We start from the raw sequence: 27,491 nt of genomic DNA, 5'->3' as shown, positions 1-27,491 counted from the left end.
TATATTACTAATTATATTACTAGGATATTGTCTGTTTATTAGTACTATTACTAGTAGCACATATTAAAGCCTTATTCTGCATGACCATATTCTACCCAATACCTAAACATAATAACTATTAATGAGCAGTAATTAGGAGTTTATTGAGGCAAAATCCATAGTTAATAGTGAGAATTGGAACCTAATCTAAAGTGACCGAATTGCCATATTCAAATATCTAGAAGAAAGAGAGAAAAACTTTTTTTTAAAGTGAAAAACCCCATGTTAATGGTGGATATTTTGTATAGAGATGAAAATAAACCGTGTAAATATATCTAGGCCATAATGTTTGCTGTGTTGCAGATTTTGTGTTCAAACAGCTGACTCAGGATCAGCCGTGCTGGAAATATTTGTCAATGTCAATGTCACTTTTATTTGTATAGCACTATTAAAACAACACATGTTGACCAATGTGCTTTACATCATCTCAGTAAGATAGACAAAATAGTACAATAGTAATAGAATAAAAATGATCATCAAAAGGATGAATAAGCCATGGCAAACAAATGTGTCTTAAGTTGTACTTTAAAGATATGTACAGAGTCAGCGTCCCTAACATGTAATGGTAAGCTACTACCCCAAATGCACGATCCCCTCTCTGGCTTAACTTGGTCTTTGGACTTTTCAGCAAATTTTGAGTTGACGATCTTCCAAACAAAGTTCTTCCTGTCTGATACTCCATTAAAAAAATCGGATAAATAAGTCGGTGCAAGGCCATGAAGAGATTTATACACCAATAAAAGAAGTTTAAAATCAATCCAATATTGTACAGGGAGCCTATGTAAAGAGAGTGATGTGTTCACGGTTTTTAATATTCGTTAATAATCTCGCTGCAGCGTTTTGAACCTTTTGCAGCCGTAGTCAAGTCAAATCACCTTCATTTATACAGCGCTTTTAACAATATAGATTGTTTCAAAGCAGCTTTACATTGATAATAGGAGATTACAGTAACAGAGATTGTTTTGGCTTTACAGCAGCTCTAGAATAAAGTTAGTTTTGATTGATTCACTTCCGTCGCAACGATCATTAGTTATTAACTTAGGGGCCGCTTACACCGTAGAATAGATGCTTGACTAATACCCTTATATAAAGAATTACAAAAATCAAGTGTTGATGATATAAGAGCATGGATTGCAATTTCAAGGCTCTTATACGTCAAACATGATTTCATCTTAGCCAGATTTCTCAGATGAAAAAAAACTTGACTTTACCACATGATTTATGACACCGCAGGAAGCTTTGACCGTGTTATTCAGGTCAAGGAAAGAGGGCATGATGTGGATTAGTCATGAGCTGAAAGACGATATGAAGGACAACAATGCAGTTAATATGAGGACGCAAAGTATATCAGTGTCATTTTTGTGTAGCGTGTTAGAAAGAACTTATCCCAGCGCTGGACATGGCGAGGTCAAGGAATCGATTCCTATATGATATATATTCATCCTCACATGGATGAAACGTAGAGCTCAAAGAATGCTCACAATGAAATACTAGCAGTATACATTTCTTTCCATTGAATAATGGAGAGAAAGTAGTTTCAAAATTACTTCACTGCTTGTTTAATTCAGTAAGTAGCATTAAGGTTTTCTTGCAGTTTTGATCAAAGCAAAACTTTCCTTACTTTACATTAAAAAATGAGTCAAAAAAAGTTAAAAATATAATGGCTGGTGTTACTTCTAGTTTATTTCTTCAAATTGTAAATGGAAGGGAGAGCATTGCATTGTGGGATATACTGTACAGGTGAAACTCGAAAAATTAGAATATCGTGCAAAAGTTCATGTATTGCAGTAATTCAACTTAAAAGGTGAAACTAATATATTATATAGACTCATTACATGCAAAGTGAGATATTTCAAGCCTTTATTTGTTATAATTTTGATGATTATGGCTTACAGCTTATGAACATTTTCAAAATTTCTGAGATTTTGAATTTAGGGTTTGCATAAGCTGTAAGCCATAATCAAAATTATAACAAATATAGGCTTGAAATATGTCACTTTGCATGTAACGAGTCTATATAATATATAAGTTTCACCTTTAAAGTTGAATTACTGACATAAATTAACTTTTGCACGATATTCATATTTTTCGAGTTTCACCTGTAATATCCATTATGTTCAACTGCATACTGCACATTTTGGCAAATGTAGTCGATATTCCTTGCAAACAGAAAACTAGCATAGTTTGCACAGCATACATACTGCATATGATAGTATGCCATTCTGAACAAGCACAAGTGGCTTTAGATAAAAGCATCCAAATGAATAAAGGTAAACACACAAACACACACTGACAACATTTCATTACGAAAACCGAAGTTTATCTGTGAACAAAATAAGGGTTTAGTAAAAAAAGGCTTAAACGTTTCTTTGCATCCAGCAGTTCTGAACAAAAGTATAGTAGCGACGATTCTTCTGCAGTCCAGACAGATGCTCTCATTTTGGGTCACTTCGAGAGAGAGAGAGCATCTGCCATTTAAACGTGCAGGGAAACAATTATAAAATATACACAAGTCAAACGCTACAAAAGGAAATGAAGCGTTCGTCTGGCGCTGAATGAGAGCCGTTCAGCACTGAAGAGCTAAACTACAGCGTACTGCTGATACAACAGCTCACGAATCCTGTAGTAGTCATCACAATGGCAGCCTTCCAGACAGATGCGGCCCGCTTCCGTCTGAGAAAGAGAGGGAGAGAGGGGTCAACGGGGTCAGAGTTGAACAGCACGCAGTGAGGTGTTCCTGCATACAAAAACAGCTAAACGCTGGAGTCTCAAGATGATTTTACACAAGAAGGAAGCTAAGTGGTCACTTTTTGTGGTAGTTTCCTGATATACCGTTCCAAAGACTCGGTATATTCACGGTGCACTCATATGTGACCCTGGACCACAAAACCAGTCACATGGGTCACCATTTTGAAATTGAGATTTATACATCATAAATAAATAAGTTTTCCATTGATGTATGGTTTGTTATGATAGGACAATATTTGGCTGAGATACAACTATTTGAAAATCTGGAATCTGAGGGTGCCCAAAAAAAAAAAAAAAAAAAAAATTAATTCACCTTTAGGCCGTGTCTCCACCAAAGCGCTTTTTTTCACGCGGCTGGCGTATTTTTTCAATTGTTTTCAATGGGAGCGCCGCGTTTTTAAAACGCCATGAGCGTAACGAGGCGCTGGGCGTTTTTTTTACGCTAAAGCGCTGATCGCTCTGCGTTTTTTACTGGTCGCCGAGAGTTGAAAAATGTTCAATGTTCAAATGTTTGGGTAAAACGCAGCGCTCATCAATGTCACTTTTTACCCAGCCGTCCAATCACAGTGGAGGAGGGGCGGGACTAAAACCACACCGACCAACCGCCACATTCTGCTTGTACATCAACAGATGACGACAACAAGCATAATAACGGAACAAAATAATTTAAAACAAGAGCCAGAGAAAATATGTTACATTGTATCGACATTTTAATATAGAATCAACACAGAAACAAAATATGTTTTGGAAAATCCATATCATAACAAGCAAAGCGCCTCAACTGAAAAAAAATGCAACGCTGCCAAAACGCTCTCAAGCGCCCATAGCTAGGCGTTTACAGCTGGCTAAAAACGCTTTGGTGGACACACGGCCTTAAAGTTGTTCATTTATGTTGGCGATTGTGCTGCATCCCCTCACAAAAATAGATGTTTTACGGTAGGAAATTTACAAAATATCTTCATGGAACATGATCTTTACTTTAATATCCTAATGATTTTCGCCATAAAAGAAAAAGTGATAATTTTGACCCATACAATGTATTGTTGGCTATTGCCACAAATATACCCGTGCGACTCGAGACTGGTTTTGTGGTCCAGGGTCACATATTAGTATGAATGGGAGGAAGTGCAACACGCAATATGAGTCCCGCCTTTTAAATAAAAGAGACAATTGGCCATTTGTAAAGTCATCGCGTCACTGCAGCTGCTGTTAGAAGCTCCGGTTGCTTTAGGCCGTTTGCACCTGGTATTAGGGTGTGTTCACACTTGTAGTTCGGTTCGCTTAATTCAGACAGAAAACAAACAAAACAACAATAACATTTTGTCCTGGTCTGCTTAGCGTTCACATTGGCATTTTAACACAGAACCTAAAGATTCAGATACAGGCATAGGGTTGTGTTCACAACCTGATTGGTCGGCTTTTGTTATGTATATTTCACGTCAGAACTTACCAAACATCCAAAATAATGCTGTGTTCTGGGATAAATGCGCTTGTTATATATATGTAGCCTACATATGGTGGTATTTTGACCAGCTGAGAACTCATGAAGAGCTTATAAAATGTGTAAAGGAGTCAAAACAGCGGCAGGAATCCCTCCATCACACACACAAACACAGTGAGGAGACGAGGTTCTGATGTCTGTACCGAACTGTGATCAGTCGCCACTATGACGAGAAGAACCAGGCATGCTTGAGGATTCTGTCCTTTTTAGGGTCGCATCTTGTGACATCATGTCCTGTTTTTGGTTCGTTTACATGTCTTGGTCTGTTGCGTTCATATTTCAGAGTTCGTTTGGATCCATCTTTTCAGCGTCTCGGTCCGCTTGTTTGGTGCACCAGGGTTCAGATGGCAGCGTTCACACTTATTCAAATGAACCGCACTAACAGAGCAATCGCACCAGGGTTCGTTTTAATCAAGCCAAACATGCCAGGTGTGAACACACCCGTTTTGGTCAATCGAATCACAAGTGGACGATGCTAAATACAGGTGTAAACGGGGTCTAAAATGTTTTGAGCTTTCGACCACTTCCAAAGGAAAACGCATTTGATTGCTTTCGTAGTGTAAACACTCATGAGGTCGAATGTGTTCAAACAGCCACAAAAGACCGTCTGCTCTCCTTTTACTGAACTAACGCGTTAACATTATGGGAAGAGCTCTAGCCAGACGGGATTTAAACTCTGTCGGCCGAAGACTCAAGTTTAGTTTGAAGATGAAAAACGTATGTTCTCTCACCATTCCTGGTGTCTAACACACACTCACAGCGTTCGGCTGTCAGAGCAGAAACTAAAGCTGATGCTCTCCGTGTGTTTCTCTGTTTTCTCAGTAATCCTCATTTCTCAGTGAAATTACTTGTCTAAAGTGGCGTTTACACAACACCATTTTCAACTAAAAATGGAAAACTTTTTATGCATTTCGGTCATTCATTTACATAACGTTTTGGGGGCCTGAAAATGGGTGTCGAATTTTTCAAAACGGGTATCAAACTTTTGAAAATGATACTGTTATCGTCTCCGTGCAAACTACAAAAACATGAATTTGTGAAACCGTGACATCATGCGCGTGCGTATTACGTGTTCAGTCTGTAGGCGCGTGGTGTTTCTTTACAAAGTGACATCGCCATCTACTGGCCTGGCAGCAGAATACAGCATTTTTGAGTCGTTCTCATTTTGACAACGTTGTCGTCTGTACCCAAAAAACGCAAAGGTAACCTTAAGTTCTCAGATTAAGTAGTCTATTTCAACTGGAAAGCATTTACAGACTGTCTCCGGGGGTAGTGGTTAGGCTAGTTGGTTGCAAAATTTCCCTAATGAAATTAGTCGTTGTGCACATCCCTAATAGATACCGATACCAGTTTTATAATTTTACTTTTTTTCAATTAAAAATGTGCAGTTCATTGCACAAATGCATCTTAAAGGTGACGTCCCAGAATTGTCGGACCCAGATTTGGCTTTTTGCAAGGAAATTACGCCCAAGAACACATCATGATTATATGCCTCATAATGTGCTTTCCTTTAATCAAATTCTCATTACAGATGATTTGCATATTGTGAGGTGTAATCTGATTCCACTCACCCTCCTGACAGCAACCATGTTATTACACACCAGAACTCCTCCCACAAACTCCGCCTGGATCCCTTCGCGCAGCAGAACCTGCTTGAAGTCCGACAGTCGAGGTTCGTTGATGAACACAGACTGATGACCTGGGACCTGTGAAGAACACGTGTTATGTTACTATGCGTACTCACTAAGTAAGGGATAATGTACATCCAGCTGGTTGTTATCGCAAAACCCTCTGGATGGACATTATCCTGCTTATTGCCACATAACATTTACATTTATGCATTTGGCAGACGCTTTTATCCAAAGCGACTTACATTGCATTTCAAGGTACACATTTACATTCTTATCAGTTCTTGCTTTGAATCGAACCCACGACCTTGGCGTTGCAAGCGCCAACACTCTACTGTTTGAGCTACAGGAAAGCTAAGTAAATTATTAGACAGAAAACATTGATTTGAGTTGAAATGCTCATTAAACAGTTACTAGAGCAAGCCGCTTTGAGCCTAGAAGAATGAACAACTTCAAACAAGGCAGGCATTTAAGGGATAATGTACAGTCATAACACTTGCTTGTTCATATAACACAGCTTTTCACCACATACTCGAAATAATGACAGGGACGTGAAACGATGATCTAAGAAGAAACTGTTTTAACTTTATTATTTTATAATCCATTACAGCGTACAAACAAAGATGAACACTTCAGAAATATTACCGTAGATACTAATACCGTCCAGTTATATTTTACAGTAAGTACAGTCAATAACAGAGGTGCAAGATGGTAGTAAAGGGGTTTAAAGGGGTGGTTGATTATGATTTCACTTTTAGTTAGTGTGTAATGTTGCTGTTTGAGCATAAACAACATCTGCAAAGTTATGACGCTCAAAGTTCAAAGCAAAGGGAGATATTTGCTTTTAAAGAAATCGCTTTTTAAGGACTACAACAAACGGCTGGTAGAGACTACACCACATTCCTCCCGGGTTAGTGACATCACCAACCCCAGAATTTACATAAACCCCGCCCCCGGAACGCGATTTATAGATTATCATGACAGAATATGCTAATCAATGACTAGAAGATAACTACACATAAGCTACATAAATTCATCAACTAACCATTCAGAAATGTCCTGTTGCTTCTACATGTTGTCACTTCTTCTTGAGTCTCTCCATCATTCTGACTCCGGTTTGAACATAAAAGGCTAAAAGTTTTTGAAATTTTCAGTGCATGTCTGTGTGAGTGCAGCTGTTGAAGCTCCGCCCCCTGTGCCAGGAGCAGCAGCTCATTTGCATTTAAAGGAACAGACACAAAACGGTGTGTTTTTGCTCACCTTCAAAAAGTGACAACTTTAACATGCTATATAAAAATATCTGTGGGGTATTTTGAGCTAAAACTTCACACACACACTCTGGGGACATCAGAGACTTATTTTACATCTTGTGAAAAGGGCATTATACCACCCCTTTAAATTAAACGAGTGAGTGCACGTCTATCCGCATTGTGATACAAGAGACATGAAAGCAGAGCCGGCCTTGAATACCCGGATGAGCATCATCATTGGCCAATAACTGACCTTGGAGTGTCACACTTGACCAATCAGAATCAAGCATTTCAGAGAGCCATGAAATATAACACCTTATCTGTTCATCTCAGAGCCTGTGGAGTGTTTGATGAGATGTTTCATCCTGCTTCTTCAGTCAGCAGATCTATTTTAAACTCTTTTCCCTGATGCCTAATGAATTGTAGTGTATACAGTTTTATCTTAACCTTCATCATAACCTCAGTTTATCCCAGTTTATATTGTAACTCACTCTCTATGTTCCACTTAGGGCTGCACGACTACTCAACATATCCGAAATTGCAATATGGCAGAGCTAGTATCAAATCGCAGTTTCACAGTTTAATTGAATACATTTATGTGCAGTGTTTCAGAGTGAAGCGCAGCACTGTGTTCTTATGCGTGAGCCGCTCTTTAAGTTTAGTTAACCCCTTAACTGTCACCCCCATTTTTAAGAATAGATGTGAAAGTGCACCATCCAAACTTAAATGTTGTAATTTAAGAACTTGTTTAAAAGACGACGCTCGGCAGGAAATTGCGCAGCCCTACAAACAAGCACAGCAAACCTTGGAATTTTCTTAAATTCCTTTTGAAATCACAATCATAATTTTTTATCAGGATTTATTTTTATTTTACAGTGAAATACTACAATAGTAATATTTATTTTTCCGTTTTGATTTCGAATTTTTTACATTTTTGTTAAGTAGTAGTAGTAATAATAATAATAATAATAATATTATTATTAATTAATTAATACTATTTCATTTTAATTTAATATTAATAATTAATATTATTATTATAATTTTATAGTGATATTGATTTATAAAAATCACAAAAGTTTGTAAATCACAATAAATTCAATATTAAATTGCATCTTTTTTTATTTTACAGTGAAATACTACAATATTAATATATCTTTTTATATTGTAATTGTACAGCTGTAATGTAAAATAAAATTAATATTATACTACTTTTCTTAAATACGTTTTTTTTATTCTACAGTGAAATATTACAATAGCAATATTTATTTTGTTTATATATAAAACAAGTAAAGCAAATAATTTTCTTCATTTCACTATTAAATCGCAATCACAATTTTTATCAAAGAATATATATATATATTTGGGGAAATTTTATTCCCCCAAATCGTGCATTCCTAGTTCCACCTCATTTATTTTCCCCTATTTTCTCTCATTTTCTCTGACAAACAAACTGTAAATCACATGATTTCCATGCTAAACGTCTTCTTAATGTAGTATTTGATCTCTCTCTCACCTCATGAACAGGCAGCGGCTCCAGCGTGGGAATGACGTCGCTCTCCTCTGAGATTTCCCTGTCATCTTCTCCAAACAGAGTCTTCATGGCCCGCTGGTTAGCAGTGACGCTGGGCTCAGTCGAGAGGTCCGTTGTGACGTCCATGGTCACTTCTCCATCCTCAGTTTCCTCTTTCGCGTCTCCCATCTCCGCGATGACACCCGTGTCCACTTTTTCCACCCGCATGTCCAGAACGCCGTCGATCCAGGCCAGCTCGGTGTCTTTGGCTTTACAGAACTGCAGTGAGCTGACCAGAGAGTCCTTCAGTCTGACCTACAGCGACATTTAAAGCGGCATCAGTCTGACAATATTTCAGAAGACTGGACACTTTGTGGTTAAAATTACAATTATAAATCATATGTGACCCTGGACCACAAAACCAGTCACATGTCACACGGGTATATCTGTGGCAATAGCCAACAATACATTGTATGGGTCAAAATTATTGATTTTTCTTCTATGCCAAAAATCAAAAGAGAAAAAAAAGTGTGACCCTGGACCACAAAACCAGTCACAAGGGTACAGTTTTTGAAATTGAGATTTATACATCATCTGAAAGCTGAATAAATAAGGTTTCTAGAAAAAATCTGGAATATGCAAATGCAAAAAAAATCTAAACATTGAGAAAATCACCTTTAAAGTTGTCCTTTTATGTTCGTGTTTTTGTGAGTGAATGCAGCAAAAGCACGAACATAAAAGGACAACTTTAAAGGTGATTTTCTCAATGTTTAGATTTTTTTTGCATCCTCAGATTCCAGATTTTTTCCAGAAAGCTTATTTATTCAGCTTTCAGATGATGTATAAATCTCAATTTCAAAAACTGTACCCTTGTGACTGGTTTTGTGGTCCAGGGTCACATATCTAAAGGGAATTATATAATGAAAACAAGACTTTTTTTCTCTTTTTAAACATTCACAACTCAAAGCTCCCAGAACATTTGCTGAATATATCTTAATATTTTTTATATTGAGCAGTAAAATGGAGTTTAGCATGTCACACTGCAAGACATTCCCAAAATACATTTCATTTTAAATATCTAATTTTAAATAACCTCATATCAATTGAGAGTAAATTGAATATTTATATTTTTAATTATGGTGTTAATTTGTTACACCATTTTAAAATTAGTAAAAAAAAAATAATAAAAAGAGATTTAGAAAGGTGCTAAGAAATGATTGTGTAAAACAATAGTAATAGGAATAAAATACAATGAAAAAAGTGGTTTAAAATAATCCAAACATGTTTTCACAATGTTTTCCACTAAATAAAGAAGACTGATATTTAACATTTAACATTTAACCCTCAGGTTGTGTTCGGGTCATTTTGACCTGGAGAGGATTTTCTTTTTCCCGAAAATGCAAGTTAACATCGCATTGGACTAAAATTTAAAACGAACAATTTAAACATAGACTTTTTGTGATTTTTGCCCCCCACCTTGTTACACTTGTGTTGTTTCTGTTAAAAAATGACTGACCTACAAAAAAAAAAGCTTACAAGTCTCTCGTTATGCTATATTAACACCAAATATTGGATTCAATCTTTTTGTCATCTTATTATCTTTCAATTAGCACAGATTTTGTATGTATTTTAGAAACTGACTGATCGTAAGCCTCATTGATCTGAGCTTATACTGGTCAAAAATGACCATCCATTGAAAACGAATGGGGGAGATTGAAAATAAGAGAAACATTAAGTGTTCAGGAGCATGTTCATCATATATATATATAAAAAAGACATTTTTAATCTTAAAAACATACAGAGAGAAGTATTACCTGGTAAATGTGGGTCTCGCTGGTGGCGTCCACTGTCTCCTGCAGTTTGGGCATGTAAACTTTGATTTCTTTCCCGCTGAAGGCTTTGCAGGACTCGGCCAGGTCCTGGCTGGCCTCAGGCGGGCCGTGAACGATGATTAGCTGTCTGGGTTTCATCTGGTTTATGATCTTCTTAATGGAGTCCCCGTCAGAACGGCCCTCATAATCGATGTACGAGACTCGAGCTCTGAGACACAACAGATGAATGAATGAGTCTCAATGCTGCATATCTGGGTCATTCTACCGTATGACCAAGCAATACAATATTCATTTAAAAAAAATGTATAATCACAACACATAAAAAAAAAAAAAAGAAGATGAATTTGAACAATTACAGTAAGAATAAATAAAAAAAATTGTCTTTTTTATACTCAGACGCAGTTATGCATATGATTTAATGGTTTAATTAAATTTTAATAATCTAAAAGCATGTCTAATAAATTTAATTCATAAAACTTTAACAACTCTTTATTCAACTCTTTAACAACTTTAATTGTTAAGAGAGAGAGAGAGAGAGAGAGAGAGAGAGAGATTTTTATAATGTATAATGTAATAATGTCCATATGAAATGTTTTTTGTTATAGAACATTACATTTTTCTGGTTTTATGATTTAATAAAAATGTATAAAAAATGGTGGTAATCAGAAAAGGCATAAAACCTGAACAATTTTATTCTAAAATGTAGTCAAATTGTAACAAAAAAAAGATGATTTTGACTAATTACAGTAAGATTAATCTATAGAATAAATAAATAAATTCTCTTTTTTATACTCAAAGATGCAGTTCATAGACAATGTAACCACATTTAAATTTTTACCAAAATACCAGTAACAGATTACTCTGATTTTACTAATTTCCAACACAAAACAAACATTTATCATGAAAAATAGTAAATGTTAGCATATTTTTTATATTATAAAGAGAGAGAGAGAGAGAGAGAGAGAGAGAGAGAGAGAGAGAGAGAGAGAGAGAGAGAGAGAGAGAGAGAGAGAGAGAGAGAGAGAGATTTTTACAATAATATGTCCATATGAAATGTTTTTTGTTATAGAACTTCTGTGTTGTCTGTTTTAATTTTTCTGGATTTATGATTTCATAAAAATGTATAAAAAACATGAACAATTTAATTCTAAAATGTAGCCAAATTAAAATCTAACAATTCCTTTTTATTTTTTCCGCAAACAAAGTGTTGCACAACAGAGATTTACAGTTAAAATTAATATTGTGATAATGCCTTTAAAAATAACATTTAAATTATTTGCATTATAATTATTATTATTTTAAGTAGTACATTCCTCTGTACAATAGTAATAGGCTAACTTTTTGTCACAATTTCAAGTTAATCTGAACTCTTATTTTGACGGGTTGTCGTGAACTCCTTTGAGTTTGAGTTAAGTATGTATATGATATGATCATGGTTTTTATCAAATGAAATGGTGAAATGCTGGTAAAATGACTCTCAAACTTTGCGTTCATGTCCTCATTTAGTGAGAAAACCAAGAGTCACATGTGCTTGAGTCTGTGAGATAATGATTTTTAATTTTATAACTAAGCTTTGAAATTGATGAATTAATCATTTGAAAATGCTGGTAAGTGTCCTACCATTAAATCTCAAATGCTTTAAATATTTTCTCAGCTGATTATGGAGTCTGAACTCATATTATGTACCAGTTCAGCTGCAAATAAACACAAAAGCCACGGAAGATCAATTCATTAGAGATGGATGGAGGGTTATTAGGCGTGTTATTAAGCACTCGGAGCAATTATTCTGTTAAAACTGACAGCAGCGTAACGGCAAACACTGACATTTGAGTATACGAGTGTGTGTGGGAAACATGGGTATTCCTTCACTGACTGTAGGATACCTCTATGATTTTACATCTCAGCAAAAGCGTGACATTTTTACCAAACACTGATTTGTGACAATCTAACATGCCAGAGGTAGAGCGACCCCTGCAGGCCACAATCAAGAATGACACATCCTGAACACTGCAGAGGTTTTAATACAATCTAACCTAAAAAATACATAGAATAAATCCTGAACACTGCCGTAGCAACTCATTTGCTAATATTCATTCAAGCATGAAATGATTTTTTTCACTAATCTATCATAATCAGTAATAACAGTCATTTTACGAGGGTCTTGATGTCATGGTGAAGTCCTCACCTGATCTCCAGTGTTTGTGTAGTACTGGTGCATTTGGTGGGGACGTCGGACAGGTCTTGCTCCATGGGCTCGTCCCCGTTAATCAGTCCAGACTCCAGTTTGCTCTTCTCCTCTTCAGTGGCCTGGAGTTCAGGAACCAGAAACTCCTCTGGCCTGAGGGTCAGGGGTCAAAGGGCACTCATCAGAAAATACAGAACTGACACATGAATTACACAATAAACAGAAATTAAAGCATTTTTAAGAGAGAAAAAAAAAAGTATACATATTCTCAGGGATTCATAAAATATACTGCTTTTTATTAGCGTATAGAGTAAATATTAGGGCTACACAATATATCGAAATATTGCAAATGTATATATCGCGATATGCATATCGCAACGGCTTGCAATAACTGTGGTCATGAACAAAATACAGAGAAAATCATGAACAAAAGCTCTTGGCTGAATAACCTTTGTATCTTTACTAAGAATCATGATATACATTTAATTCATACAGTGAAAACTAATCAGTGTTTTATTTTTACATTTGATTATTCAGTTTGTGTTGTTAATAAACCTAATGCCCTAAACCCCGTGGTTTACACTGATGTTAAAATAACACTTCTTATGCTACAGTAAAACACTGATGTTCACTTTCAGAAGATGTAGGGATGTTTTCTTGTCACTAAAAGAATGTGAAACACATGTAGGTTATATAATTTAAAATATATTTTAAAGTTTATTTTACACACTTTAAGCATTATCATATCGAATATCGCATTATTTAATGAGTTATGGCATATTGCATTTTTCTTCAAAATCGTGCAGCCCTAGCAACTATTAGCACAAACCCATGATTACTGCATAAATACCATGGTATTACCATCTGATACCATTTACTGTAAGAGGAAGAACTCGAATTCATTTCCATTTATGGATTAGGCAGATGTTTTTATCCAAAGCAATGTGCATTGCATTCAAGCTACACGTCTTGTTCACCTGATGATTTCTCCGTACTCATCCCACTTGATTCGCTCCTCGTGTGTTGGGAACATGGGGTAGGACTTCTTAGCCTGTTTGAAGAAGCTGCCCTTCCTCCCGCCCTCGCCCTTCATCATCAGGTCGTGATGTTTGGTCTTCACCACCACCGGCTGCTCCAGATCGTCCTCCATATCGCTCTCATCACTCGAGTCCAAGTCCACCCTGACCAGGAACACAGAATGCTGTTACTGAACCTCAAACGTAAAGCCAGATGATTGAACTTGTGATATGGCTGAATGGGATTATTAAACCACAAATGGCTGAGATTACCATCGACGAGGCGTAAAAGTAAAGAAACGACATGTCACATACTCATGAACTGTGCTTTTCTCAGCACGGTTTGGTTAAATCAAACTGAATGTATAAAGGAAACTGTATATTTTAGTTTTTTTACCCATTTTTAATGACCTTTTTGAATTCAGGAGTTAATTTAAATAGTTGCGTGATTTTTAAACGCAGAATTATTCTGTATAGTCTCTAATGTGGGGTCATAACTGACTGTATAATTACTAGTTTCAGACAAAGTAAAGCATATTGCACGACATTATGAGGACATTTCAACTTTATATTACAACAGTATAATAAAACTGTAATAGTCATATGAAAATTAATAATATTAGTAATGAAATAAAACAATGATAGTTGTAGATATTAATAAATTGTTGTTTATACAATAAAAAATATTGTGTACTGTGATATTTTATTAATATGAATATATTACATATGTAACAATTCACGATTGTATTTAAATAAGGTAACTTTATCCCAAAATAATAATGTAAATAAAAATAAAAAAGGTCAATGTACACTACCATTCATAAGTTTGAGGCCAGTACATTTTTTTACAATTTATTATTCAGCAAGGATGCATTAAATTGATTATAACTGACAGTAAATACATTTATAATGTTACAAAATATTTCTATTTAAAATAAATGCTGTTCTTTTGAACTTTCTATTCATCAAAGAATCTTGAAAAACAAAATGTATCAGTTTCCACAAAAATATGAAGCAGAAATAAAACAATGATAGTTGTAGATATTAATAAATTGTTGTTTATACAATAAAAAATATTGTGTACTGTGATATTTTATTAATATGAATATATTACATATGTAACAATTCACGATTATATTTTAAAATAAGGTGACTGGGTTCCCAAAATAATAATGTAAATAATAAAAAAGGTCAATGTACACTACCATTCATCAGTTTGAGGTCAGTACGTTTTTTTTAAAACAGCAAGGATGCATTAAGTTGATTATAACTGACAGTAAAGAGATTTATAATGTTACAAAATATTTCTATTTAAAATAAACGCTTTCTTTTGAACTTTCTATTCAAAATGTATCAGTTTCCACAAAAATATGAAGCAGCACAACTGTTTTCAACATTGATAATCAGAAATGTTTCTTGAGCATCAAATCAGACTGATTTCTGAAGGATCATGTGACTCTGAAGACTGGAGTAATGATGCTGAAAATACAGCTTTGATCACAGGAATAAATTACATTTTACTATATATTCACATAGAAAACTAGTTATTTTAAATTGTAAATAATATTACTCAATATTACTGTTTTTACTGTATTTTTGAGCAAATAAATGCAGGCATGGTGAGCAGAAGAGACAATAGTGGACACTATAAAAGAGAACTGGGTTATTTTTCATTCAGTTCACTTAGTTTGGGTCAAAATTGGTTCTTTTAAGGAGCATAACTGTATAAAGGCATTTGCAACAGTGCGTGGGTAAAATATGAATTAATTTGGAGAGAAAAGAGCAGATTTGCTCACCCTGATCAACACGAGAGCTGCTGTTTCAAAGTGAGTTTATTCCTTTTTAAGCAGCGGCAGCGAGGATGTTGAATGTTTAACATAACTTTTTGACCCAGTCGTGCAGCTCTAGCGTGAATGATTCATGAAATATTTATAGCTTTTTTCAGCGAGGATCTGTCCTTTGAATATTTGCAGAGAATTACCCACCCTACACTTGATAAATAATGCTGAAAGAAAGACTTGGTTTGATAAGCAGTGCATTCAGGGTGAATCAAAGCAGTTTTTCCATTCTGACAGTATTTTAGTCTCAAACTCATTCCCACTCACTCTTTCGCCTGCTCCAGTTTTTTGGCAGCTTCTTTCTTCATTTTCTCTTTCTCCAAGTATTCCTCTAGTTCTCGCCCTTCCAGTCGACACCGTTTTCTTATCTGGTTTAGTTAAAGAAAAGAAAAAAGCTTCAAAATAACAAGTCAAACATCAAACGCTGCACAATCCCATATTTAGTGCGCATATCCACTGATCATCTGAAACATATCAATTAAAAGCACTACAGAAGAATTACTAATCATAAGATCTGGCAAAAATGTGTGGGATCTAATCATTGATATTCAGAGATTTGTCTGAGAGACATATGCAAACTATTTACATACAACCAAAACAGATTCAAATCAAGTTGTTGCAGTCTTTGGTAACACTTTACAATAAGGTCTCATGAATAATTCAGTGTCTATTAGCAAAGGTCAGTGTCTTCTCATAGGATAAGGCCACGCAATCTCATGAATAATTATTAGATGTGTCATCAATGTACTTTAGTTTCGCCATGTCACATCCTGTGCAGTTGACATGACGTACATATTAAACAGAGTAATGTTAACAAATAAGACCTTATTGTAAAGTGTTTTTTGTCACACTTTAGTTTAGGGTCCAATTCTCACTATTAACTAACTATTGCCTCAAAATTACTGCTTATTAATAGTTAGTTAGGTAGTTGTTCAGTTTAGGTAGGATTAAGAGATGTAGTAGAATATGGTCATGCAGAATAAGGCATTAATATGTGCTTTATAAGTACTAATAAAGAGCCAATATCCTAGTAATATACATGCTAATAAGCAACTAGTTAATAGTGAGAATTGGACCCTAAACTAAAGTGTTAGCGGCACTTCTAAAGGTATATTTAAAACTAAGTTAAATTAAACTTCTTTTTTAAAGGTATGTCTGAAATAATACTTTTTTACTTTTGGAAAATTCTGATCACAAAGTCACATTCATAGCACACTGGCCAATCAGAGTCATATATGTTAAGTGCGTGAACACACTGGCCAATCAGAGGCATATATGTTAAGCGTGTGAACACACTGGCCAATCAGAGGCATATATGTAAAGTGCGTGAACACACTGGCCAATCAGAGGCATATATGTTAAGCGTGTGAACACACTGGCCAATCAGAGTCATATATGTTAAGCGTGTGAACACACTGGCCAATCAGAGGCATATATGTAAAGTGCGTGAACACACTGGCCAATCAGAGGCATATATGTTAAGCGTGTGAACACACTGGCCAATCAGAGTCATATATGTTAAGCGTGTGAACACACTGGCCAATCAGAGTCATATATGTGAAGCGCGTGAACACACTGGCCAATCAGAGTCATATACCGTATTTTCCGGACTATAAGTCGCACTTTTTTTCATAGTTTGGCTGGTCCTGTGACTTATAGTCAGGTGCGACTTATATATCAAAATTAATTCAGACTGAGATGAAAACATTACCGTCTACAGCCACGAGAGGGCGCTCTATGGCGGAGTTGTTCAGAAGCGACACCAAGGATGAAGAAAATTCAATGGATTCAGTGATGTGGAATGAGATCGCGGGTGCTTGGTGAACTTGTTTACTGGTAACTTGCTTGTTGGACTCACTGGCTTATGTTAATTTAGCCTATTCAGCCTCCCAGGTATATGTTCTTTATGCTATTGTGTAGCTGAATAACTGTTAGTGTGTTGTGTTAACACACCGGACACCTACTCAGCCTGTTGTTCTGTGTGCTACTGTGTAGTTGAATAACTTGCCTTTCCAGATTAAATGTCTGTTCTTGGTCTTGGATTTTGTGAAATAAATTTCTAAATAAATGCGACTTATAGTCCAGTGCGACTTATATATGTTTTTTTCCTCTTCATGACGCATTTTTTGACTGATGCGACTTATACTCCGGAGCGACTTATAGTCCGGAAAATACGGTATGTGAAGCGTGTGAACACACTGGCCAATCAGAGTCATATATGTTAAGTGTGTGAACACACTGGCCAATCAGAGTCATATGTTAAGCGTGTGAACACACTGGCCAATCAGAATCATATATGTAAAGTGCGTGAACACACTGGCCAATCAGAGGCATATATGTAAAGTGCGTGAACACACTGGCCAATCAGAGTCATATATGTTAAGTGCGTGAACACACTGGCCAATCAGAGTCACACATGTTAAGTGCGTGAACACACTGGCCAATCAGAGTCATATATTTTAAGTGCGTGAACACACTGGCTAATCAGAGGTGTTTAAGAATCCGTTGAACAACGCTCAAAATGCTGGAAGGAAATGCTGGTATTGTCACATTTTTTAACTGAAGTCGGTACTTTTGACAACAATATTCTGAACTAGTCAGTTCTTAGCCAGAAAAGGGCTGATCTAATAATCTAGGGGCCTCACCTCCAGGTCCATCCTCTTCTCCCCCGGGTTATCTATGAGGTAGCGGGCCAGTGTTCCCGGTGTGGTCCTGTAGGTGAGGATGACCGAGTTCTTGGCATCCTGACACCACTGTATGAAGAGCTCCCGTGAGAAACCCGACTCCAGATCGGGCTGACTGCACAGAACCACCTTCGGGCTGGGCACGCGGGACAGATCGGCCAGGCTGTGACACAGCGAGAGGTGCCGGAACTGGAAAGGGTTGTTCCGCTTGTCCTCGAAGCATCGCATCAGTTTATCGCTCATCCACTCGACCTGTGAGAGAACATGGGAACGTTATATCCGAGATATGACATAGAGAAAATTTCCATTTCGTAGGATTAGGGGTGTGTGATATTGGGATGACTGGGATTTTGTTGATACCATTTTGTGCTTTTGGCTGGTTTTTAAGCTTTTCAATACTTCATATTCTGTGCAGTGGTCAGTTCAAAAATGAACGTTTCCAGTGCGAGGCAATATATGCCCCCATAAACCTTACAATGGCTATTTGGTAACACTTCACAATAAGGTCTCATTTGTTAACATTAGTTAATGTATTAACTAACATGAACTGACAATGAGCATTTGTTACAGTACTTATTAATCTTTGTCAATGCTAGTTAATAAAAATCCAGCTGTTCATTGTTTGTTCATGTTAGTTCACAGTGCATTAACTAATGTTAACTTTTTTTAATAATGCATTGGTAAATGTAGAAATGAACTAACTAAGATTAATAAATCTTGTAGAAGTATTGTTAATTTGTAGTTCATGTTAACTAAAGTAGTTAACTGATTAAATCTTATTGTAAAGGATTACCGGCAATTTTTTATAATCTTGCTAATCTATAATCTTTTATAATCTTATAATGTATGCATCATCTTTTATGTCAAATTCTTGCATTTAATCAATAAATTCAACTAGATTAATTCGGTCATTGAATCATTTATTAAACTGATTCGTTCAAAGCGCTGATTCAGTAACGAAGCGCCGCTGTGTGTTGCTCAGGGATGCAAAAAAACTTCTTCTGTGGTTTCATTAGGACATTTTCATTGACAAAAAGTAAAAACAGAACATATTGTTTTAACTCAAAATGTTAAAGGCACAATATGTAACTTTTTTGCTTTAAAAATAGCAAAAATCACTATATCTATGTTATATATTTTTTTTTAGTTGTGTACTTACATTATCCCGACTGTTTCCAACAACTTTCAAACCAGGAGAAATTTGTAATTTAATTCGAAGACACGTCCCGTTTCTTTATTTCCGTTTTGTCGCCGTCAATGGCTCGTGCTGCCATAGCAACCAGAGCTATGAACCAGAGCCGTCTGATAGTAACCAAAGCGACAGACGTGGACAAATGTGTAGTTCGCAATGTCTATTTGCACGCTGTTGTTGTTTCGTTCAAACATTATGGACCATGGCAAGCAGACTTTGGATAAAAAAGGAGAACTAAAACGAGAATCAATATCAGCGCGGTGTTTTCGAGATGCCGAGAGCTCCCATAGACAGTATACAAACGAGAGCTCCACGTCCGAGACTTCGACCGCTCCTACATGTACTTTATTAAACAGGTGAGCACATTTACATAAAACTAATCAATGTTTTATAGTTCAACAATGATAAAATGTTAGAATATGATCTGTATGTTATTCTAATGTTGATCTAGCTTACTGCTAGTCTCATACAGACAGACTAACACATACATTTCAACACATTCAAATGCAGTTTAGTGTGCTAGTGTAATGTTAGACCAAGTGAAACAGCGCTGCGTTACCTCACAAGTTTAATTTGTCTAATAAACTGACCTGTGAGTAGTAATTCTGCGTGTAGTTCGGTAGAATGAAATGTCCATATTCCTTTTATATCCGCGGGACTCGCGTCGCGTGTGGAGCTGATAGCTGTCTCTTAGCAATCCCGAACTGCTTCATATCACAGTCATGATAAAAACATCGATGTATTCAGTCATCCATAAACATTATTAGATTGGTCGGCTTGACGTTGACGACAAGATCCATAATTCTTAGCAAATGTTGCGTCATCAATCTACGCCTTTGTTATTGTAAGAGGTTAGCGACTCCTAGCGGCGAAAAAATTACATACTGTACGTTTAACTTACTGTTTATTGAACTATTTTATAAAATCAATATGTGCTGATATTCACAATCGTGCAATTCTGGAACAAACAGCACTCTTGCTTGTGTGATATTGCTTAACAATATAATTTGATATAAATATAAGACAAAGGTCAAGGGCGGGGAAAAAAACCCTGTATATCTAAAGGCTACATCATGCAATGCAAGCGTTTTTGTTTGGTTTTTGCAAAGTGAGCAACACTCTATAATGCCAGCTCACTCATTTAAAACAACAATTGCGATATTATCGTAGACAACACAAATCGCACACCCCTGCGTAGGATTTGACCGTGGCAGCGAGACCTGGGACTTTGAGAACTCCACCACGTTGTAGCTGACGTTGTTGAGCAGGGCGAGTGAGTAGACGCCCAACCCTGCGTCTTTGGTCCTCCAGATCTGATCCAGGAGTTGAGCCAGCTCCAGCACTCGTCCCGCTGTATCCACTGAGATCAGCACGTTCCCGTCACCACGCAGAGTCTCCATGACATTGGCTGGAAGAGAATGTAAAACGTCACACTTTGTCCAAATGAACACAGTGTTCGTACAGATACTGTAAAATTAAATTCAAGGACTTCAAGCACTTCTGTTTTTGGTTTTCAAGGAATACAATCAAAGATCTCACTTATATATCACAATATCTTTATTATCTTTCAAATTCTAAAAAATGTATTCCAGAAATGCAATTTTAATAGGATTTCAAAATCCTATTCAAGCCCGTCATGAAATCTCCTTAACCATTGAAAGGATACTATGACAAAGATATCGCTTTCCTCATTCAAACAGATTTCTTTTCCCATGAATATATGATTGACCTGAAGAATGAAAGTTGTATCATATACTTGGAAATATATGAGCAATAACACGCTAATAGCCATGTGAAATGGCTCAATATCTATATCAGACGGTCTGCAGCATTAATTTTGCATGAAAAGATTGTCCTTGTGTTTTTTCGAAAAAAACACCCACTAATTTCATATGTATATGTATACATGTATATTGTCTTTTAATAATTCAAGCACTTTTCAAGTACTTATTCATAAATATTGCTGTTTTCAAGGGTTTTCCAGGACTTAAATTCTCAAAAAAAATCTAATTCAAGTACTTCATGCACTTTAAAGGGATATTTCACCGCTGAAAAGATGAATGTGTATTTAAATTGGGTCATTTATGTAGTAGAAATGTGAAATTATTTTAGAAGTTGGAGCTTTCTAGACTGAGAAAAGACAGAAAATGTATTTTTGGCTCATGTGGATGAAAGACAACAACTCCCAGAATGCACTTGCTTCGCTGCCCTACGAGGACACTCCCAAGTCACGCCTACCGGTTACAGAGGGCAGTATCGGAAGAAATGATATACCTAGGCTACTAGTCGACTCAAAACTGAAAAGACGGCGTTTTATCGTGAGATCCCCCTATGGGCGGGTTGAAGACATGCGGGACGAGCTCCTCCTACTGGCTGGAGTCTCTCGCCTCTGGATAAACGAGCCTCTGATGACGATAAATGACGATTTTTGCGTCATCTGAGGTTTTTTTCCAGACACACAATACAGAAATCTCTCGTCTCAGGGGGACATGAGGGAGGGAAGCACGGTCACTCGAAAATACCACCGGGTTTCTACTGATACAAAGCTTAATGCTAATCGGTGAAGTCTCCCTTTAAACATCTTGTACGATCCCTGTGAACAGCATTAGGAATTCTGCTTCACTGTAGCAGTGGGTTTGAGAAGTTCTCCTTAATATGATGACAAATCATCATCATCATCATCATCATTTTCAGGAGAACTACTGGGTTTGTTGTACTTACTGAGCAGCTGCTCGTCACGCTGTTTCCTGCGAGGCTGTACATACGAGGCGTTGAAGGAGTCTGTGATGAGGAGAGACGGTCTGCTGACGTTCTCCAGCAAGCAACCGTTCAGATGACTGAGAGGACAGCAAACATCATTGTTTACATCATGGCATTCTGGGTTACTCTACACCTAGATCAGAATGCCTCAGATATTTAAAGTCCCCCTGTAGTCAACAGTATTATTCCTTAAAACTCATCTTTGATCACCAAAATGACATATTTAAACATATTTTTTTTCCTTCATGCCTTAAAATAGCTTGATTGTAACTCGACACCCTTGCCTCATTAAGTATATGCGGTTCTATGAATATGCAAATGAGCCCCGCCTCCACTCACTCACTCAGCTCAGAGATCCACTCGTTGACGATCGCACGTTGATCTGATTGGTTACAAGGTAGTTTGTGACGTCAGAAACACCAGCGATTTCAAAGCGTGTTTTTGAGACTGTCTTTAGCCCTATTCGCACGGGATTAGTATTACCTAGGGACCTCCGGTAATTTGTAATAATCGCAAAGGTCGTCTGTGATTTTTATCCCGTGCGAATCTGCCATGTCTGTAAAAATGTCTGTAAAAATTCCCCCGAAAATTACCTACCGTATTTCGGCCAACACAGGGGTCCTCTGATAATACCAGTCCCGTGCGAATCCCCATGTCTGTGATTTGGACTGTTTTTCTGTGAGCCTATCGTTTCCTAAAGAACGTAATAACCATTATGGGCCGTTTAACAGTCCATTTTACGTCTGTATTAAAACTATATTAACAATAAAATCTCTCGATATGCTCTACTCCAATCCGATTATAGTTTTTCTCCAATAAAAACTATGAAGTGCTGCAAAAGAGAAAACAAACTATAGTAAAGACGTGATCCGGAAGCTCAACTCGGACCGTTGTCATGGAAACGTCAAATGAAGTATTTTGGCGCAACATGGAAGCTCTTTTGGTAAGTTTGGACGCTTTTTGTGGTAGTGTAACTTAGTAGTCTGTATCGTGGAGCATTTCTTTGTCTCACACGGCCTCTAAAGACGTCCATCCTGTAAGTATCTCAAGAAATCAAAGTGTGAAAGAGTAAAAATGATATAAAATGAAATAAACCAAATAAAATGAATAGAAAAACAAGCCTATCGCGACGTTTCGGTATTTATAATACCTTCTTCAGGCAGGCTTGTTGTAAATATGGACAAAGAATAAAAGAAAAAGAAGATACATTATATATTTATACAATAATATGATATTCTATAATATATATAATATATTTCTCTAATAAATTGGTTTTAAATAAGTTCTTTTTTTGAATTGCAATACTGCAGCGCGATCTTCGTTTCAGCACGTTCAGCTAGTGAAGTGTGAATGGGTGGGCGCACGCTGTAAAGTCCGTAAACTCAAGGGAATTACGAACATTTATTTGCCCGTGTGAATGAGCCACCAAAAACACAGACGTCAGGGGGTAATTTCCTAATTACAGAGGTCCAGGGGTAATACTAATCCCGTGCGAATAGGCCTTTTGGTTCACTGCAGTTTTAAAGAGAAAATACTCAGCAATGGTGTCGACTTTACACATGGTTTGTCTTGTAGAATAATTAAAAACACCACATAGACACATAAACAACATTAAAAGCTTGATTTTCACCACAGGGGGACTTTAAAATATGTAGTTAATTCACATTTAGTCATTTAGCAGAGGCTTTTATCCAAAGCGACTTACAAATGAGGAGAGCAATAGAAGCAATCAAGCCAACAAAGTACGGTTGAGCTCTGTGTATGTTCACTGATCAATGTTTATATGTGAATAAAAGCCTAATATATCTTAATTTGTGTTCCGAAGATGAATGAAGTCTTATGGGTTTGGGACGACATGAGGGTGAGTATATGATGACAGATTTTTCATTTTTGGGAGAACTATCCCTTTAATTAAAATTAACTTTCTGATGCTACATTCAATTTATGTTCCAGTGATTTCTTTCATACTTACATCTCCCTCTTGTGGTTGAAATCCACAGCATAGATGATCTCCTCTTCGCCGTCTTTCACTATTTTCCAGATAGTGCCACCAATCATGTGACCCGCAGGAAGTGGGGTGATGGACAGACCGTGACCTTTTCCTGTTCGTTAATAAATTATGATCAACTTTCAAGATACCAAAAAGGACACATTATCACTGTTATTGAGGATTACAGCTTCATCATTTCTGAGGACATGTTTTCTTGTCATTGAAAAGAAGAAGGTACATCCACTCACCTTTCAGGTTGACGATCTGAGAGTATTTCAGCTGCTGGATTTTGTCAAAAGCTGAATCGACATCATCCAGTGTGAACAGAGAGAAATCTTCAGTGTTGTGTCGAGACTGAGATTAAACAAGACGACACGTAATTAATGTTTCGTCATCAGAATGTTTCTCTGACTTGTTCTGATATTTAATTTGCGCAATCAAACTGAATAGCGAGAAGTGTTGTACACAACAAAACATTTTTATGGGGATTCAACTAACAATTCAACTATGATTCATAGATCTCTTTCAAAGAAAAATATTAATGCATACTGATACTACCACAAAAAAAAAGAAAAAGAAAAAAAAAAAGGTATTTTTTGCTCCCATCTGCCCCATTTAAATCATTTACACTGGCCAACAACTAATCAACAACAATAACGGTGAAACTCACAAAACCCATACTGCATTGTGACTTATTTTCATGATAATTAAGCCCCAAAAATCATATTCCCTTAATACAAAATAATAATAAAAAAAACTTTAGCATTACTGTAATGCGAAAATAATTCAAACTATATATAATATTTGTTATACTGTTTTTTTAATGGTATTAAAGCAAAAACCCTCAAAACTTCAACATCTGGATGCATTACAGTAATAGTTGGTTTTGGGGGGAAATGTGCTTAACTGTCATTAAAATATAAATTGAACTAGTCTGAAAATTAATTTTAGGATTAATTTAAAACTCGGTCTCTTTAAACAATTATTCAATAAAACAAAAATAAACTTATTCAAAACAAACCCAACACAAACATAAAATCATTTTAAGCTTCATATTCAGAAATCTCAAATAGCCTGCCATAAAATATTCGTTAAATGATTATTTATTCTAAAAATGATTGATTATTTTAAAATGGTGATTTTTAAAACAAAACTGTAATTTTTATTATGATTATGAAAATGATTTGATGTTTAGTCATGTTAGTCATAGTCATTTGATGTTAGTTATTAATGCATATGTGAATGGGTTCATTTTGTTTATTTGAGTTTTATGTGACTTTCATTACATAAATGTTGCCAACTTTTTCCTTGTAAACTATTAATTTGACAATTAAAAAGAAGTATTTCAGATTCACACGACACATCACAAGCAGCGCTTCATTTGAACCCCGTCCATCTCACCTGATAGAGATCGTACATGAACATCTGTCCCATCTTGTAGACGGGGATGGTGGCGTAGATGGTGCAGTTGAGCCCCAGTTTGCCCACAGCGTACGGTAAAGCTCCCAGATGCAGAGGATCCGGGTGAGAGAGCAGCACGGCGTCCACCTGATGGACATACCTGACAGACACAGGACGGCAAATACACAATCACATACAGGAATTTATACAGTTGAGTTGACGATCACAAGTTGACCTGATTGGTTACAAGGTAGTTTGTGACGTCAGAAACACCAGCGATTTGAGACTGTCTTTTTTTCACTGCAGTTTTAAAGAGAAAATACTCAGCAATGGTGTCGACTTATGAATTTGCCCATGGTTTGTCTTAAAGCACTGCAAAAAATGCTTTTCTTACTTAGTATTTTTGTCTGATTTCCAGTCCAAATATCTAAAAATTCTTAAATCAAGATGCATTTACTAGATAAGTAAAATTAGATAAGATATTATGCCTTGTTTTCCGGGGGAATTAATCAAAATTAAGTGAGTTTTTGCTTAAAACAAGCAAAATTATCTGTCCATGGGGTAAGACAAATAATCTTAATTCAAACAGAAAACAAGATTATTTTTCTTAGCCCATGGACAGATACTTTTGCTTGTTTTAAGCAAAAACTCACTTAATTTTGATTTATTTCGCCAGAAAACAAGATATAATATCTTATGGCATTTTACTACTTTAGTAAATGCATCTTGATTTAAGAATTTTTTTTGATATTTGGACTGGAAACAAGACAAAAATACTAAGTAAGAAAAGCATTTTTTGCAGTGAGCACATTAAAAACACCACATAGACATGTAAACAACATTAATAACTTAATATATAAATAACACCGCCTCATTGTCAGCTTATCGTACCGCTTCAGGGAATCTATGATGTCCATGGAGAAACTTTCATCCCAGCCACAGTCCAGTAAGAAGCGAAACTCGTCCACCTGTAACAGGTAACACAGGGCCGACTCCTCCTGGACCCCAGAGAGAGCCGTCAGCTTGATGATGGACGTCATTCTGCCGTCTGACCGATGGATGAACAAGAGATCATCAGTAAACAACCACCATAAACCAATCACACTTAGTCTGTTTAAATGAAACCAAAATGAATAGTCCGTAAAATCCTTTTTACTCAAAAATAACATAACCAAGGTATTCTTTGAAGCAGACTGGAATACCATGGTATATAAATATGCAAGTAATTCGGTATTATACCACGACTACGCTTTTAAATATTAGTAAAACCACTGTATTGTTGTGGTACATGTACCACAGTAATACAATGGTATTCATTTCAGTAACTTACATTAGAATACTATGGCATGATACATGAATATGCCAAGAATTCATAACCCTAACAATGGTATTTATCCAAATACCGTTGTTTTAGTATCTGGTACCAGCACTGTTCCGTGGTACCACCACAGTAGGCTTTGTAAACATAAAAAAATATCAGATTCATAAAGCCAATTATAACACAATACTAAATTAGCATTGTGTTATAATTACTAATAAATATGCAGGTAAAATAACAGCAGTATGTAATGAACAAAACTGTAAGTTCAAAGAGTGAATGCATATGAGTATTCATGAGCCTTCACACACTATACAAATTCAAAACATTAGGATAAATCTGACATTTAAACTTAATCTGAACTAACTGAAAACACATAGCAGCCAAACAAATGAAGAGCTTCTCTTTAAAAATGGACTTAATTTATGTACATAAACGCTTGCATACCCGTATCTTGTAATACCACTTTTGATTTCAGCAGGATCGGTCACTAATAACTGTTGAAAATTGCTGAAATATCATATTGAATTCATTTTAATGTATCAGATCGGCGGCATGAGATGAGACCAGCAGCCATTACTGCCGCTGTTGACGTCACT

The 27,491-nt window shown here is 36.2% G+C and overlaps 1 protein-coding gene across 1 annotated transcript; it reads right to left on the bottom strand.

The window, feature by feature from the left end:
* Positions 1-1,695: 1,695 nt before the first annotated feature.
* Positions 1,696-27,491, bottom strand: cpsf2 (cleavage and polyadenylation specific factor 2). The gene is made up of 15 exons (XM_084090639.1): positions 27,340-27,491; positions 26,466-26,622; positions 25,575-25,734; positions 24,422-24,527; positions 24,156-24,285; positions 22,145-22,260; positions 20,644-20,831; positions 18,193-18,483; positions 15,815-15,915; positions 13,671-13,874; positions 12,694-12,846; positions 10,491-10,716; positions 8,680-8,991; positions 5,860-5,994; positions 1,696-2,712 (listed from the first exon to the last, which is right to left on the bottom strand). The coding sequence occupies exons 2-15, from the start codon at positions 26,612-26,614 to the stop codon at positions 2,620-2,622; spliced, it is 2,364 nt and encodes a 787-aa protein (XP_083946765.1). The 5' UTR covers positions 26,615-26,622; positions 27,340-27,491; the 3' UTR covers positions 1,696-2,619.

Source organism: Abramis brama (genome assembly GCF_963993115.1).
Source record: "Abramis brama genome assembly, chromosome: 18".
Taxonomy (NCBI): Eukaryota; Metazoa; Chordata; class Actinopteri; order Cypriniformes; family Leuciscidae; genus Abramis; species Abramis brama.
Note: the sequence above shows the minus strand (reverse complement) of the source record. Positions and strands in the feature narration are given on the sequence as shown.

Bases quoted from the DNA above. Each gene is read 5' to 3' on its own strand.
- cpsf2 (XM_084090639.1), bottom strand. From the start codon at position 26,614: ATGACGTCCATCATCAAGCTGACGGCTCTCTCTGGGGTCCAGGAGGAG. The intron at 18,484-20,643 runs GTCTCGCTGCCA...GTTCTCTCACAG, and splicing joins TGGAGTTCTCAAAGTCCCAG to GTCGAGTGGATGAGCGATAA. The intron at 15,916-18,192 runs GTGAGGCCCCTA...TAACTAAACCAG, and splicing joins AGAAGAGGATGGACCTGGAG to ATAAGAAAACGGTGTCGACT.